The sequence below is a fragment of the Bombus vosnesenskii genome, unplaced genomic scaffold (genome assembly GCF_011952255.1).
Source record: "Bombus vosnesenskii isolate JDL3184/JDL3185 unplaced genomic scaffold, Bvos_JDL3184-5_v1.1 scf7180000013512, whole genome shotgun sequence".
In the NCBI taxonomy this organism is placed as follows: Eukaryota; Metazoa; Arthropoda; class Insecta; order Hymenoptera; family Apidae; genus Bombus; species Bombus vosnesenskii.
In genome coordinates this window covers 26,541-42,933 of record NW_022883093.1, presented here as the reverse complement: position 1 = coordinate 42,933, position 16,393 = coordinate 26,541, and the positions used below count along the sequence as shown (strand labels likewise).

The window sequence follows — 16,393 nt, the reverse complement described above, 5'->3', positions numbered from 1 at the left end:
ATTCCATGATATCTGTTTCTAATTTTCAACTTTGGGAACTGTTTTCACCTCTTCAATGTGAATGTCAACACGTAGAAAGAAAAACTTGACTTGAAGAAAACATTCTTGTCCGACAATAGTTAGTACATCTGCTGGAACAGCAGAGGCGTAAGTTGTATAAATTTAATATGAACAAGTATAACAAATTTGGAGAACATTTAATAACATATCTACCAATAAGACTATCCTTGAGATTAACAAATAATGAACAAGTGATAAGAGATATCAGAATCTGGATAGAAGACACAATGATATGGTATAATAAGAAAATAATTGAGTATCAAGAAAATATGATAATGCAAGAACTGGACACTTATAATGATCTAAAAGAATTATGCAAACTCTTATGACTAGAGTTCTGCCCGAGCAGTCGAGCTATACGGACGTGTGAATCAGTGCTTCTGCAAGTGCGACAAGTGGGAAAACAAAGTGACTCATAATAGAACCAATCGCTAAATGATGAAAAACATGCAAAAAATACCACCAATAAAAATTCTAAATAAAGGTGAAACATATTCTATAAACAGAGCTGTAGATAAAACTAATCCAAATAAACGAACAAACGAAGATCAGGATTGCTCAGTTATAAATGAAATAGAAATGGAAATTACACAAAATAATGACGAAAAGAATAATATCAACAATGATCTATCACATCAGAACGAAAGCTGGAGGACTGTAACTCCCAGCAAGAAACGAAAAATAACTTCAAACACAAATGTTAGGAGGGCTATAGAAACAGAAAGGCAACAATGGCTACAAGAAATTCCTCTTAAAAACTCCTTCAGCTCACTGCCAGAAGAGAAGGATTCAGACCCAGCTGAAAAACCAATAACACACATTGCCAAACCACCCCCAATTTACATAGATGCTAAAATAATAGACCTCCTCATTGAACTGCTAAACAGCACGGCAGGAAAAGAAAATTACACCATATAAACAACTTAAATTGGATGAGGTAAAAGTACAAACTAATACTCCAGAAATTTTTAGAAAAGTGACAAAAGCACTAAAAGAAAAAAACGCTGGGTATTATACTTACCAACTCAAAACTGATAAAAGTTACAAAACAGTAATCAGAGGATTACACCCAAAGACAAATACAAGTAACATATGCGAGGAATTAGCCAAAATCGGACATCAGGTAAGAACAATAAATAACATAACCAGATTTGATACTAAACAACCATTACCGCTATTTTTAATAGAACTTGAACCTAAAAATAATTTTCGAAATTAAACAAAGTTCTAAACACAATAATTACAGTCGAGCCACCCAGACACAAAAAAGACATACCGCAATGTATGCGGTGTCAACAATATGGACACACAAAAAATTGCTGCAACAGAAACCCGGCGTGTGTCAAATGCGCAGAAATGCCCACTAATAATGAACTGCCCACACACGAGAAAAATAAATGATATAAAATGTTACAACTGCAGTGGAAACCACCCAGCTAGCTACAAAGGCTGTTTAGTCAGAAAACAACTTCAATGTAAACTGTTTCCTCCGCTTCGTAACAGGACATACAATAACTCACACACAACAGGACATCACAGTAACTGAGACATCAACAAACGTACAGCATGTAATGAACATCAGCCATAATAATACCAACACCTATGGTAGCCGAAGCTACGCGCAAGTAGCCAAACAATCAACACCATTAGATAATCAAAACCAGAACAATAATATCAACGACGCTACAGAAATCAAAGAACTGTTAAAGCAATCCACCAAAAACACGGAAATGCTAACAAAAATGATAAGCGAACAAATCGCAGTCCTTAGACAGAAAACGCAACAAATAACACTCATACTACAACTACTTACAAACATGCTAAGCAAAAAATAAAAATGGACACGCTTAAAATAGCAGCCTGGAACTCTAACGGCCTACAATAACTAAAACATTCCTATATAACAATAATATCGATATACTACTTGTTTCAGAAAAACATTCCTATATAACAATAATATCGATATACTACTTGTTTCAGAAACACACTTCACTATAAAAAGTTATATAAAAATACCATACTACATCATATATGATACCAAGCATCCCCCAGGAAAAGCATAATAAGAAACGACATTAAACACCATTTACACAGCCAAGTTAGTAAGGAATATATCCAAGCAACCACCGTTACAGTACAAACTACCAGCAACCATTTACAGTTGTTAGCAGTATATGTACCACCGCGACACAAAATTACATCACAAATGTGGGAAGAGTACTTTTAACATTTAGGTGACAAGTATATTGCAGCGGGAGACTACAATTCAAAGCACGCACTATGGGGATCAAGAATCACTACACCTCGAGGTAGAACCTTGGAAAAATACATTAGAAACAATAATCTCAATATATTATCCACAAGAAGACCGACATACTGGCCGACAGACCTAAGCAAAATACCTAATCTGCTAGACTTTGCAGTTACAAAGGGACCAAACGCAAATAAACTAAACATAGCACCCAGCCTCGAGCTTACCTCCGACCATACGCCCGTAATAATTACATACAGAAACAAATCAATACTTTACAGCAACACAGAGAAGCTATGCAATAAAACCACCAAATGGCAAATATTCAAAGAAATAATAGAGAGCAAAATCAGCTGCAACATCCCACTGAAAACACCTGAACACATCGATCAAGCAGTAACAACATTCACAGAAACTATCCAAGAAGCAGCATGGGCAACCACCATACCTGAATCAACTAATAGACAAACAAAAATAATTCCCCCAGACATCCTCGAAAAAATTAGAGAAAAAAGAAAAGCGAAAGCAAAATGGCAAAAACATAGATCAAAAGAAAACAGAAAACACCTAAATAAACTCGCAAAGGAAATAAAAAACAAAATAAAAGAACACAACAACAACGAGATCACAAAATTCATAGAGTCACTATCTGCACACGAAAACTCCAACTACTCCCTTTGGAAAGCCATAAAAAAAATAAAGAAGCCAATAAATCTAGTCCCAGCAATCAGAAAAGCAGATAACACATGGGCAAGAAGCAACGAAGAACAAGCTGAAGAATTTTCCAACCACCTGAGCAACACATTTACACCACATAATATCAATAACAGCAACCACAATTGTCATACCGACGAGGATGCGTTAACCACTAGTACCTCAACTGACAAACACTACATCATACCTAAAACAACAGCACAAGAAATTAGAAACATAATTGAGAAAACAAAAAACAATAAAGCACCAGGAATCGACCTGAACAATGGTAAAATCTTGAAAAACCTTCCTCCAAAAGCGATACGACTAATCACAATAATTTACAATACAATATTAAGAATCCAATACTATCCTAAACTATGGAAACTAGCACAGATCATAATGTTACCCAAACCAGGCAAAGACCCACACCAAATAGCAACTTACAGACCAATATCACTACTTCCTGTGTTTTCCAAAATACTAGAAAAAATAATTTACGCCCGCTTAAAACCAATAATAGAGAAGGAAAAATTAATACCAGATCACCAATTTGGATTCAGAAACAAACACTCCACGATAGAGCAAATGCACAGACTCACTAATGAAATAATACCAGCATTAGAAAACAAACAATACTGCGCAGCCCTCTTTATGGACATCGAGAAAGCATTTGACAAAATAAACCACGAAAACCTACTTCAATCAATCAGAAAACAATTCCCGAAGCAGATATACCATTTAATAAAATCTTACTTAAGCAGCAGAACCTTCGTAGTAAAAATTAAAGACACATACTCTGAAGTTAAAGACACAAAAATAGAAAAGTGGCTTCAAGTTAAACAAATTAAAGCAAACCCCGATAAATGCAACCACATTACATTCACACTGCGAAAACAGATACCACCAAACATTATATTGAACGGCACGCACATAATACAAACAAGGCAAGTCAAATACCTAGGACTCCACTTAGATACACGATTCTCCTGAAAACTGCATATTAAATCAATAATAGACAAAATACAGATAGCAAGGAGACAAATGCATTGGTTAACAAGTCGAAAATCCAAACTAAGCATAGAAAACAAACTAAAAATATATAAAATGGTCATAAAACCAATCTGGACGCACGGAATAGCACTATGGGGAACAGCAGTAATGAGCCATATAAGCAAAATAGAGAGAATCCAAGCTAAAATTCTTAGAACAATAATAAACGCCCCATGGTACATTAGAAACGAGGACATACGGAAAGACCTTGGAATACCAACGGTCAAGGAAGAGATTAGCAGATTCGCAAGAAGGTACAGAGAAAGAATAGCAACGCACCCGAACCGGCTGGCAGCGGAAACGATCAACACAACCATAGAAAGGAGATTAAAAAGGAAACACCCAGCAGACCTCACAAAGAATATATCTTAACAAACACGAAGATGGTTCCCCACTGGGGGTAGCCACCCACATGATAATCAAACAGCTAAAAAATTCTACCAAATGTCCAAATTGGACAAATTGTGAATGTGAAATATTAAATAAAAAAAAAAAAATAAAACTCTTATGACTAGTTTAGACAATGCAGCTTTCTGACGAATTGGTAATTGAAAGCAGCGTGTATACATTTCAATATTTTCAACGCATGATCAACTTCCAGACATATGAATTAATGGTATTCAATGTGGTGTGTAATAACTGTTACTATAAACAGTTTATTCACATTACGATGAATTGTTCATTTGGCGCCTCAATTGTTTGTTTAGTAGTACATACTTGCATACATTTCATATGTCTGTATATAATAATCACCGATTCGATCGCTTTCAACATTCGGTTTTATCGATGTGTGGAGTGATTGGGCAATAAAACCGAATATGTTATTGCTTCGAAAACTATCCTACTGCATGGAAACAATGGATATCTTCCCTATTTTTCTTCTTTTCCTGATTACAGGAGGTTTCTACATGTCCCTCTCTCCCTTTCACTACACGTTTAATACCTTCGTATTAGAGACTTGTTCTTGATCCCTGAACATTCCAATCATTTCTCTATCATTTAGTATTAAGGCAAATAATCCATTGTTTCCATACAGCACGATAACTCTCGAAGCGAGAAAGTCAGTCACTTTAACCGAAACAAAAAATTGTTTATAACTTTGAAACTATTAATTTTTTAGTCCATGTTTGTTGGAACCTTTTTTCATCATTTGGCGAGCACTATCTACTCTAGCAATTATGAGTCCTTTCTTTTCTTTCACCCTGTATATATAAAAACGAAAATGCTGATATGTAAAATAACTAAGAAAACAAAAAAAAGGAGAAAAATCAAGTACAAAAAAGGCACAATAGACATAATGAAAATACGGAAGTCCCATTCACACTGGACATACTTTTGAGGCGTCTAAACATTTTGTCAGCTGTGCAAAAATATCTTTATGTGGAAACCACTAGTGGCGGTTAAAAATAATAATTGGGAAACCCAGAATAGAATAAGTTACTTGAATCAGTAACTATAGCGATGTTGACCTACAAATTAGGAAAGGGGAGTCGAAGAAACACAAAACAGCTTTCTGGAAAATTTGCTAAGTGTTTTATGATACACTCCAGACTACATGCTACAAAGGAAAGTAGGAAAAACTAGATTAGAAAGGAAAATTGTGAAGCGAGCAATAACTACTGCTAAAATCTTTTCGGTGAAAGGGAAGCACTTCTCAAAGTCTTGCTATCAATTTGTTACGTCGCGTAACCCTCTACCTAGCCGAGGCCACACACCGCTGGCAATATGGCTACCAGATGTCTTCGGATACTCGCAGCGTATCTTCCATGATTTCAAGGACCTTCCATAAATCATATAGATTTCCTAGAAAAGGTCCTTCAAACGAAACAAACATCTGGTTCGGAGGAATTTCTAGAGACTATTGTCTACCACGGCTTAACAAGGGAAAGTTAGTTTTTGTCACGTCCGCTGCAACTTTCCTCCCACTAACCACTTTCTCTCGAGGGCGGTTAAGACCCTTCGTTTAACCAATTAAAAACGAAGCCTATTCCCTCACTCTCCTAAATAACATCGGCACCAACAAATCCGATGGTCCCGTGCGCTAGACACACTCATCCTTAGCTCTCCTCCGAGACAGCATCGTCTTCCAAGAGTACTGTTTTTGCATCCTTCGAACGGTCAACATCCTTCGAGCGGGTATACACACCCGCAGATCACTCAGTCACTCACTCATCTCGTACATACGCACCAGTGTAACTATCCTCGCTATAAGTTGTGGAATAAACGGTGAAATATAACTTACTACTGTGTCATATTCAAATCAACTACCTCTGTTATCCTAAACGAAACAGGGGAACGACTACTTCGCGGCGTCGATTCACCGAATCGTAGCGAGAAGTTACGCCTCTCGCTGACGCGTTTTCCTCGCGACCGCGTCTCTCCGCGAACGGTCGTAACACAATTGCTGGTCAATTTGGTGGAAGGATTGAACCAAAAAAGAAGCTTGAGCTCGAGCCTGAAAGAGTTATTCGCAGAATATGGCAGAATATGTGTAGATATTTAATTTATAACAGAATCAAATTATGGACAAAATTAAAAAATACTCACTTAAAGCGTCGATGATCTATAGCGTCATATACGGGGTATTTTGTGTAAAATAGGCCAGTTAAATATTTTCTTAATCTGTAATAATACATATAATTTTTGTTGCTGTATGTTACAGCTAACACTGTTGTACATATTATTCATGTGTGATAGTATAACCTTGAAGTGATTCTAAAATTTTAAAATTACTATAGAATTTATTTTCAGTGAGATTCCAGGTCGCCTTACACTACTCTTCAAGTATAGCAATCGTACCAAGAGTGGATGGATGCCGCTTATAGCGGATACGAGGAGGGGTTTTTAATGAGTCGGCAAATGACAACTCGCCAGCCCTACATAACTGACGGGTACGGGCCGAGGGCTGATAAGTATGCGATGTGCTTTTTTCCTTCCTTACGGAAAGGAGAGGTTAGCTTATATTGACACGCAGTTTTTGATGAACTTTAATGATTTGTTTCATGGGTAATAGTCTTACGTTCCTCATGTTTGTCACCGATACTACCATTTTCACGAAATGTTTTAATAATATTTATGTATATAGAATGCGATGGACAATTACCTATTGGAAATCTTTCTTTGTAACTCTGTAAGTTTCTCTTAGATATTGTTGAGTTTTATTATAAATGAAAATGATTTCAATTTTTGCCTCCTTCGAGTAATGCATTATCGTTTGTGGATGTACCGAAAGTAAATCTTTGATTATCTGCAGAGCAATAATAAATGTGTTTATTTTCAATCTTAAATTGACTTTTGTCGTGGTTGAAACCTAGAATCTCGTTGAATGTAATGTAATGTTCGACACTAATCTTAAAATTTGTGACTTTAAGGACATTTTAAGCTGATACTATCATACATCGATGAATGTAAAGTAATGTTGACTATAACATACAACAGAAGAAATTATGTGTATATCCTCAAAAAACATAGATGACTTTGAAAAAGCTATTAAAAAATTATATTTGCTAAGAAAAGTTTTTTCTGTTTGATTTGCCTCTTAAAATCAATTAAATTACGCAAGTTTATTAAAGTTACGTAAAATACGTAAATACATATCTCGTATTATAACAAGTAACGAAGGAGTTTAGGTGACCTATTTCACATGAAATACCCTGTGTAGCAGAATAGCGGACTTGACGTAAGGAGAGAAAATTGAATACTTAAGTTTGAAGGCACATTGCGTTGGATAACAAAATAATCCAAGAGGGTTTGGTTTGTACGAATTGATTGTAATTTATAATTACGAATTATTGCTAAACTACTGCTGTATAAAAAAGACATTCAAAGAGGAATTGAATGGTTTTGAGGGATCATAATGTGTTAGTAATTAGTTTTTCTGTAGATGAACGCGTAGAGATCATATAAAGGTGACATATGTTCTTTTAAGTGGAATTATAATTTTTGCATGAATCTACTCGACATCATTCGATTGTTGTTTGAACATTTTTTTTGATACAGCAGATAGCTTATCGGTATACCGCATTTATAAATTAAAACCGGACACCCTGCTCTAATAAATAGCAACCTAATGTGTATTTCTAACGAATTGGAAGTAAAACATGTCTTAATTTACTGGCTGCAATACGAAACATTCGGACTGAAGTCTATCCCAAACAAAAGTAACATCAACTTTCTAGCAACGGAGAATAAGGGGGCAGTAAAAGATATTTTGGGGTGCGTTGGAGTCTGTATGAAATCTCTCTCTCTCCCTCCCTCCCTCTTTCTCTCTCTCTCTCTCTCTCTCTTTCATTCTCTCATTGAACTATTGGAATCCTAAACGCGATTACTAATAGCATATCATAAGATACTACCGTTTTGTTTTCTTTTGTTTTAACTATGGAGTTCAAAATCATACATGTACAGGCTATTCAAAAATTATTTATTGTCGTTTTGGAAGGTGATTCTACATCTTCAGATCGGTGGAGATCTGTTTAAAAAATGGACCACAAAATTGACCTTAAATATGATTGATTGAATTGATATATATGACTGATTTGAGAAGATTTTTCAAAATTTTTTCTATGGCATCATATAGCATTCATCACGGAAAACAAAAATCTCAGAAGAACCATGGGTCACAAATGACCGGTTTTCTTAGAAAAAAATGTTGAAAGATTCATTAATTCCGAAATTGATTTTATTCCCATTTTGAAATCAGAAGTAGCACAAAATAAGGTCAACTTACTTGTGAACGTATAACATGTATCACTTTAACTTTCAAATAGTCTTTATTTATATGGAAAAGATGCAGATTCAGATGAGGAATAAATCAGACATATCAAGCGGTTCTAACTAAATCTCTGTGTCATAATGTGAGGATTACTATACGTCCAAATTTGGCATTCTGATGATTGAGAATGTTGCTGTGGAAGATCTGCTCTCATCCGTGAATAGGATATCTTTAAGACATCATGGGTTGCGTTCGAATCATTTTAATAGTATAATATCTTTTAAATTAATCGCATTCAGCGATAAAATTTTCGTTGAGCGATATAGTTCATGTTGAGATAAATGTCATGTTAGTATGATCACTAGTTTCTATATCCAAAGTTGGTACAACTGCTTGCGGTTCTCTTCTGTTTTTCCCCGTCCGCCACGTTTTTTTCATCTGAGTATCCGGTGTGTTGTAATGATTGTACAAGGTGGTGAAATACAGAGCATACAAAACTAATCCGTGTAAATCAATTAAATATCAAAACCTAAACCTATGTAATAACAGTTCATTCTATGAAGTTCTTGCACACGGTGAACCTTGTAAGGATGTTCATCTTCATCACATATTATTTTTCTCACTGCGCCGTATAAAGCATAATACTTATTCGACGAGCTATTCTTCGCATATACATCAATGAATACACACGTAAAAATTTGCTTTTTTTATGCCAATGAGCACGAGATCCATGGAATGAAGAATTGCTGTAACAATTGTCAACCATTGAACTCTTTGGGAATCGCGATGATCTGGAACTTCTCCTCGATGCTGCAGAGTTCTATTAATTCTTGGTGATTGTTAATATTATACCACGTCATAAAGGATAGTTCCCACCGGCTTCATCAATGGCACGCTTTCTAACCTTTATTGTTTATCATCATACCCATTATGTTATATGATACTATATTATTATATTATTTATTTTGTTTATTTATTTACTTTTAGTATATATCAATTTTAGTTTATTTATTTTGGTGCTCATATTATCTTTTATCTGTAATATATTACCACAATATAATAAATAAGATCAATTTAAAAATTAACGGAACTTTAAACATTTTTTTTTCAAGAGGAGTCATTTTCGATACGTGGCTCCTCGTGATAGTACTATATGATGTAATAAAAAAAATTTTGACCTTGAAAATCATACTAAAGGGCAATTTTGCGATCTACTTATTTAACAAATTTCTATTAATTCGGGGGTGTAGAATCACCGTCCAAAGTCATGACAAATAATCTTGTGGCATGACAAAGATTTTATTAGGCAACTACAATAGTCTAACTACAAAAAGTAAACTACTACCATATGTGTGTATATATATACATTACTACTAATAATATTATATTAAGGACAATATAATTATATAGCGATAACATATATAATTTTTTTTCAGGGTTTTTGGTGACCGATAAAACACTAGACAAGTTACAGTACGGAATTAATATGGGAATATTGCCATATTCTAATGAATACAATTAAAAGGTATAGAAGTATATATTACAATCATCCTCGTGTCCGCAGTAATGAATTTGGAACAGCAACAAAATTCTTGATTTTACAGAGATATGAACGAAAAATAATAAAAACAAATATATATGAAAGCGGGCGTAAGAATGTTATTGTCATCTGGTATACAACAAATGTAATTGCAATAGAAAATACTTGTTTATTGAATTTCTGTCAGTTTAACTGCTAAACTGCAAATTATTTCTAAATAAACTTTAAATAATTTGATTGCTGTTCAAATGCAGTATTTGAATGTATATAAAATTAATTTATTTAGTGTTTTAATACGATATAATATTAGTTGCCATAATTTTGTGAAACTATTTAAAATTACATTAATAAATCGTCGAAAGTTATCATTCAATGTCAGATTTTAAGAATATAATTGATCATTTCGAAAGTAATGAAGATATATATTTTGACGAAATTTTAAGAACTTCGAGTTGATAAAAAACTTCATTCCGTTAACATTAACTGAAAATTAGCAAAAATTCATTAATTATGAAAAACTGTTACATTGAATTAAGTATGATGATAAATAATGAATACAATAACATACAATTTTTCATATTTTATGAAAAAATAATAGTTCTCTAATAGTTGAAAACGTTGAGAGATACGAAAATGTCTGAAAGTAAAGCAAAACCGGCATCACCAATACCGCCGGCTACTACTATACAATGCTGTAATAGTTTAACAGATACACAATGTCCAGCACTTCAAGTGACGTCACGAATGTTACGATCGCCGAGTCATGAAAGTGTTACGACTGACCTCTCTCTATTTAGCGTCTCTTCAATAGCAAGCGAACTGCGAGGGGTTAACAGACTCGTTACTTTTAAATCTTATACCGATATACATCTTTCTGGTCGTGGCCCATCACCGAAACCTGACTCTCGTCAGGTTCAAAGCAACAGGTTTGTGTTATTTATTTATACGGACAGTCTATCGAAAGTATCGACTTGGTCGTTAACAAAAGTTTTATTGATAGATGGCGATTCTATCGAGGTATTAGAAACATGTCAAGATTTTTGCTAATTTTTATCTTTACTAATCATCACATTAATTAAAATTGAGGTTTTCGGACATAAATCGTGTTCTTTTGGAATAAAATATTTACCTAGTTGATCAATTAAAAATCTTTGTACGAGATACGGCATTGCTTATGAAATATATATTCTGCTAGCCAGCTTTATGCGCTACAAGCCCATTAGCCACAATTAACCACGGATTGTATGATCAACTTATAAATCATTTTTCGGGAGTTGTGTTGTATCATATCAGAAAATGTTCACATCTTGTTCAAATTTTTATTCCAATAAAGCATCTGTTATTAAATCCTATGTTTTATTTTCAAGCATGTAGATTTAATTAATTAATTTGTAAATGCTATAATGAATGCAATGATCTGCAAATACTTTTTTTAACCACTGCGCGCTAATTATAACAAATGATACGTTTTCATTATTTCAAATAAACTTAGTTACGCAAACTTTGTATATACTAAAAGTGTTTTACATTACATTAGATTTAATAATTAGTATGTACATTAGTTTCAGTAATGTAGAGAGTTTCTTTATTGATATAACATAACTATAATAAGTTTAAGTTAAACTTTACAATCATTTGTTTATTTCAATTATTCATTCCATTTCATTTTTTCCATTGATGCATTGATCCGTATTACTGTCGCCTTCACGAATATTCCAGTAGTATCCAATATTTTGGATGGTTCTGTAATGGGTGTAACTTTTAGCCTAGGAAAGGCATTTAGTGATTTTAGATGGTGGTGTATCATGCAATTTCTATCGTTAGGGTTTGGCGAAGGTTTCATTCTGATCCAGTGTCTTTCGTTGATACTTTTAAGGGTTTATACGATTGTTAAGTCGCATAAAGTATTCGCTATGTTGTTATTACCTATATACCATGGTGCAGTATCGTAAGTATCATCTTCAGTAGTTTGGATTATACTGTTTTAATTTTCTTCAGATTGCTTTTGATGGTTGTATTCTATAGAATTGAAGGATATGTCCATAATAGCCCAACCATTATTATATACACAATGTGTCGATAAAGCTATTGCATAAAAAACTTGTTATTTTGTGATTCATTTTAACATCGCATCGCTTAGAAAAGTATTGGGATACAAATACACACACTCACAGGTTTAAAATACACGTATAGCGTGTCTCACGTAACTGGACAGATGTATCTTTCAAATGGTTAGAAATGGGTAAACATACTTCGAGTCAATATTAAATAGTATCTAATGATACATAATGCGGAAATAATTTATTACACTTTTATGCATTGATATGCTTAAAAAATGCAATTTTCTTTTAAACAGAATTCTATACCTTTGATTGACATAGTCGATGCAGTTTTATATTTTTAAAAAAACGTACTAAGGTACTTAATACCCTAGACCTATTAATTCAAAACTTACTGTAGTTAAGAGTTTGCTAAATTATTTCGATATATCTGCAAATGTGATATTTACGCAATAACAAATGTTCGAACGATCCTGCATTGGAGTTTATGCATCTTTACGCCCACTTTTCTTTACTTTAGCTGACGCTTCAGTTATGTCTTTCTCTACAATTTTTGGTAATTGTAGCAAAATACATTGTTAGGTGGCTTGCACACTACTAGCAGGATGAGAATACATTTTGTCTTTAAATATTTTCATAAAAGGAAATCGAATGGTGTTAGATCCGATGATCGCGATGACCATAAGGAATTCGTGTAGCGATCTATGTTATCGCCACAGCGATCACTGGATCTAAGCCACTCGATTTCTCATCCAATTTCTTATAAAAATGTCCATTTGAGTTTATGAACTTTATCAAATACAATATATTTTGTCTGAAACAGTTTTTGGTATAAGGATAACGAGTTATTTTACATAAAAAGTTTTATTGACTTATTTTGCATATTCTGTTTTTGTTTCTAAATTTTGATTTTGATTTTCTTTTATTTAATCAATGCAGCAGATTTATAACTGTTGCTGTTTCTTCTTATACGAATTATTGGAGGAGTTTATTTTATTTTATGTAATATAATTTCTAAATATCTGTCTGTGCTATCCAACAAATAAGTTTTTTTAACTGGTTTCGGTGTCTTTTGTACCATTTATAAATATGATAGTTATATGGCAAAGTTTATTTTATACCTTTCGGCTTAAAAATGGGGGGTTATATTATAGTTGTATGTTAGATTTTATGTTAAATTGAAATTATTATTGATATCGTAAATTGTGGTATTGTCTGTGAACGTTAACGTGATAATGTTAACGTAATGTTAACATTAATCTCCTTAGTCCTTTAGGAGAATCTGAAGTAAAAAATATTTATTTATATGTATTTGAATTTTCATTGTCTATTTTAATATAAAAGAATCCGTTAGTTACATAGCCACGAAACATGTTTATCTGATATTTTGGTAGTTCTCCTTTTGAGAGTAATAACCTCGGTCTGTATAAAGTGGATGTTTATACTGGTTTCTCTGGTAAGTAGTAGAACAATTCTTGCATATTTTCACACTAATACAAAGTCTTAGAATCTCATGATTGCATTGAACAATATTGTAATGTGCTTAATTGATTTTAATATCATGTCTTTTAGGATTTTTCAAATAATTAGACCTTGAAATCTTTTTAAGGTTAAGATTTCTTATTAACACTTTGATTTTTTTCTAACTTGTTCTGAATTTCTCTAGAGGTTTCAGTTTTTGTTTTGTATGTTTTACTTTATTGTTTGTATTGTAAGTATTCTTGGCTAGTTCTGTTTCGCGTTGTGCGTTCTCTATGGAACATTAGTCTCCTTCAGTTTTATAATGTTTTTCTACTATCTTCCACAGATTATAATTTGTACCTTTGGTGGTTTCTAGGCTTATTATGTATGTTTCGATTGTGTTATTGCTATAATCCTTGAGTAACTTTTTCACTTATCTGTCGTATATCGTTCTAAATGTCGGTATTTCCTCCATTTCTTATTCATTCTGCATTTCATTGGTGATATAGAAAGTACTGTCACTGTTTGAACTATCTTCTGCCTCCTCAATATTTTCTATTGCTTTAAATCTGCTGTTGGAATTTATCTGACTATCTAATCCCTTCCTGAATTCACTTCAGTTAATTTTTCCAATTATTCTTTAAGAAAGTCGCGTTCAAATAGTTCAAATAGTCAAATAGTCGTTTTGTGTGTAAATATAAGTGAGCGAATAACGGTAATAAGCGAACGCAAGTGCGAAATCGAACTATAATACTCGAATACCGGGATATAACTAAGTCAAAATGTTAAAAAAGAGGACGCCCATCTTCTTCACTAATATTTACTGTCGCAATATTACAGAGAGATGTTTGTTGTCAAAAATATGGACCACGAGATACTGTACAAAACCATATTATTGTCTACTATGAACAAAAAATTATCCTCTAGGTTCAACACATGCAATACATCAAGAGACATTTTAGAAAAATGTACATTATGCCCTCATTTCGCAAATTACAAAGGGTACACGAATACAGAAATCTACAAACCACGAGGTAAATTAGATAGAGACACAAAAATTATCAGAAGTAAGAAATAAGAGAAAAATTATGTTTAGACCAGAAAAGTTAACACAGAAGAAGTAGATAATAATAACTATATTAATAATAACTCAATTCTGAACCAATTTTTATACAAATTGAAAATACTGTTTAACCAGTTCATGAATCAAAGCAATATAATCATAAATGCGTTAACGACCGTTACCGAAAAATAATAACAATGAGTTGCGACTTAGAAATAATCATATGAAACGCAAACGATTTAAGACAGCAAAAGAAAATGGATATGCTTCTATTTCTAAAAACATATTTTACAAATAAAAACTACTCCAATATCTTTAACTACAAAATATATTCCATGCTACATTCAGACGGAACCACTCATTTTAAGGTACTGCTACGATTATTAATCCCATGAGCGTCATAGTTTATCACTGAAAGTGTTTTCGATACTAGCATGAATTTCCCGCTACTAGCGTATATGTACATCGTAACCAGTACACTATCTTGAGAATTGAATTTACCATTGAACAAAAGAAGATAATTTTGAACAAGTAGGCCAGTAGGATGAGATATTTCAAAGTATAATACAGCAAAGTCTCATAAGTTAACATATCTGACATAAACAGTGACATACATAATAATTTTCATAATCTGATTATATCCGTCATTTCCGCTGTGAATTGACTTTGATACTGACGTATATATGCTACATAATCGCTTGAGGGATTAATGGAAAGATGTCACACCGTGAAATAAATAATCGAATCACGAACATCAAAATAAAGAACTCAAGAGCTTCACTGCTCATAGCTGCGGTATATTATCTCCCACGATACCGAACATGTTTAAATATGTTAAATGAGAGGTTTATAGCAGGAGACAACTGCAATGCAAAATATACGCAATGGAGTTCAAGACTCATCAACTACAAAGGTGATACACTCCATAAAACAATGTTATCAAGAGGATATAACTAGATAAAATCTACTTTGTTGGCCAACTAATTCAGTAGAAACTTTCTTGGACTTTTATATTACAAAGGGTGTCTCCTTAAATTATATTAACTTTTATTCCAGCTTTGATCTCTTATTAGATTCTTAGAATGTTAATATATAACAATGTTATATTAACATTGAACTTTATCAATTGTAGGAAATAAAATACGCTTATTTTTGCGCACCACAAAAACTAACTAGTGACTATCCTATCTGTAAGAGAGGAAAATAATTCGTAGGCTAAAGAAGATTAGAATGAAGCTAAAATTTTCACGATACACTTATCTAAAGTCTTTTAATCCGATGACGATTTGACATCTGGTAACGAGAGTAATGCCATTATAGATTACCCAAACACCTCATCGTAACTTAGTAAATATGCTCAACATTTCAGTTTCAAAGTAACAAAAGAGATGGAATTACTAAATGAAGGAAAAAGTATCTGAATATAATTTAATAACTGACAAAATTTTAACAGAATTACCAAAAAACAGTGCATAATCACAATAAGCAAATAAATAATCGA

At 33.1% G+C, this 16,393-nt stretch overlaps 1 protein-coding gene across 2 annotated transcripts in view; it reads left to right on the top strand.

Annotated features, from left to right (window-relative positions):
- LOC117238463 overlaps positions 1–15,211 on the top strand; it is a 29,869-nt gene extending 14,658 nt beyond the window's left edge. Inside the window, exons 2-4 of one of the 2 annotated variants that reach the window (XM_033503365.1) lie at positions 10,205–10,293; positions 10,373–11,234; positions 14,670–15,211. In XM_033503365.1, coding sequence (XP_033359256.1) covers positions 10,942–11,234; positions 14,670–14,907 — 531 coding nt within the window. In that variant the 5' untranslated portion in view covers positions 10,205–10,293; positions 10,373–10,941 and the 3' untranslated portion in view covers positions 14,908–15,211. The remainder of the gene's footprint in view (positions 1–10,204; positions 10,294–10,372; positions 11,235–14,669) is intronic. The other variant, XM_033503366.1, reaches the window with a different exon arrangement.
- The last annotated feature ends 1,182 nt before the right edge of the window (positions 15,212–16,393 follow it).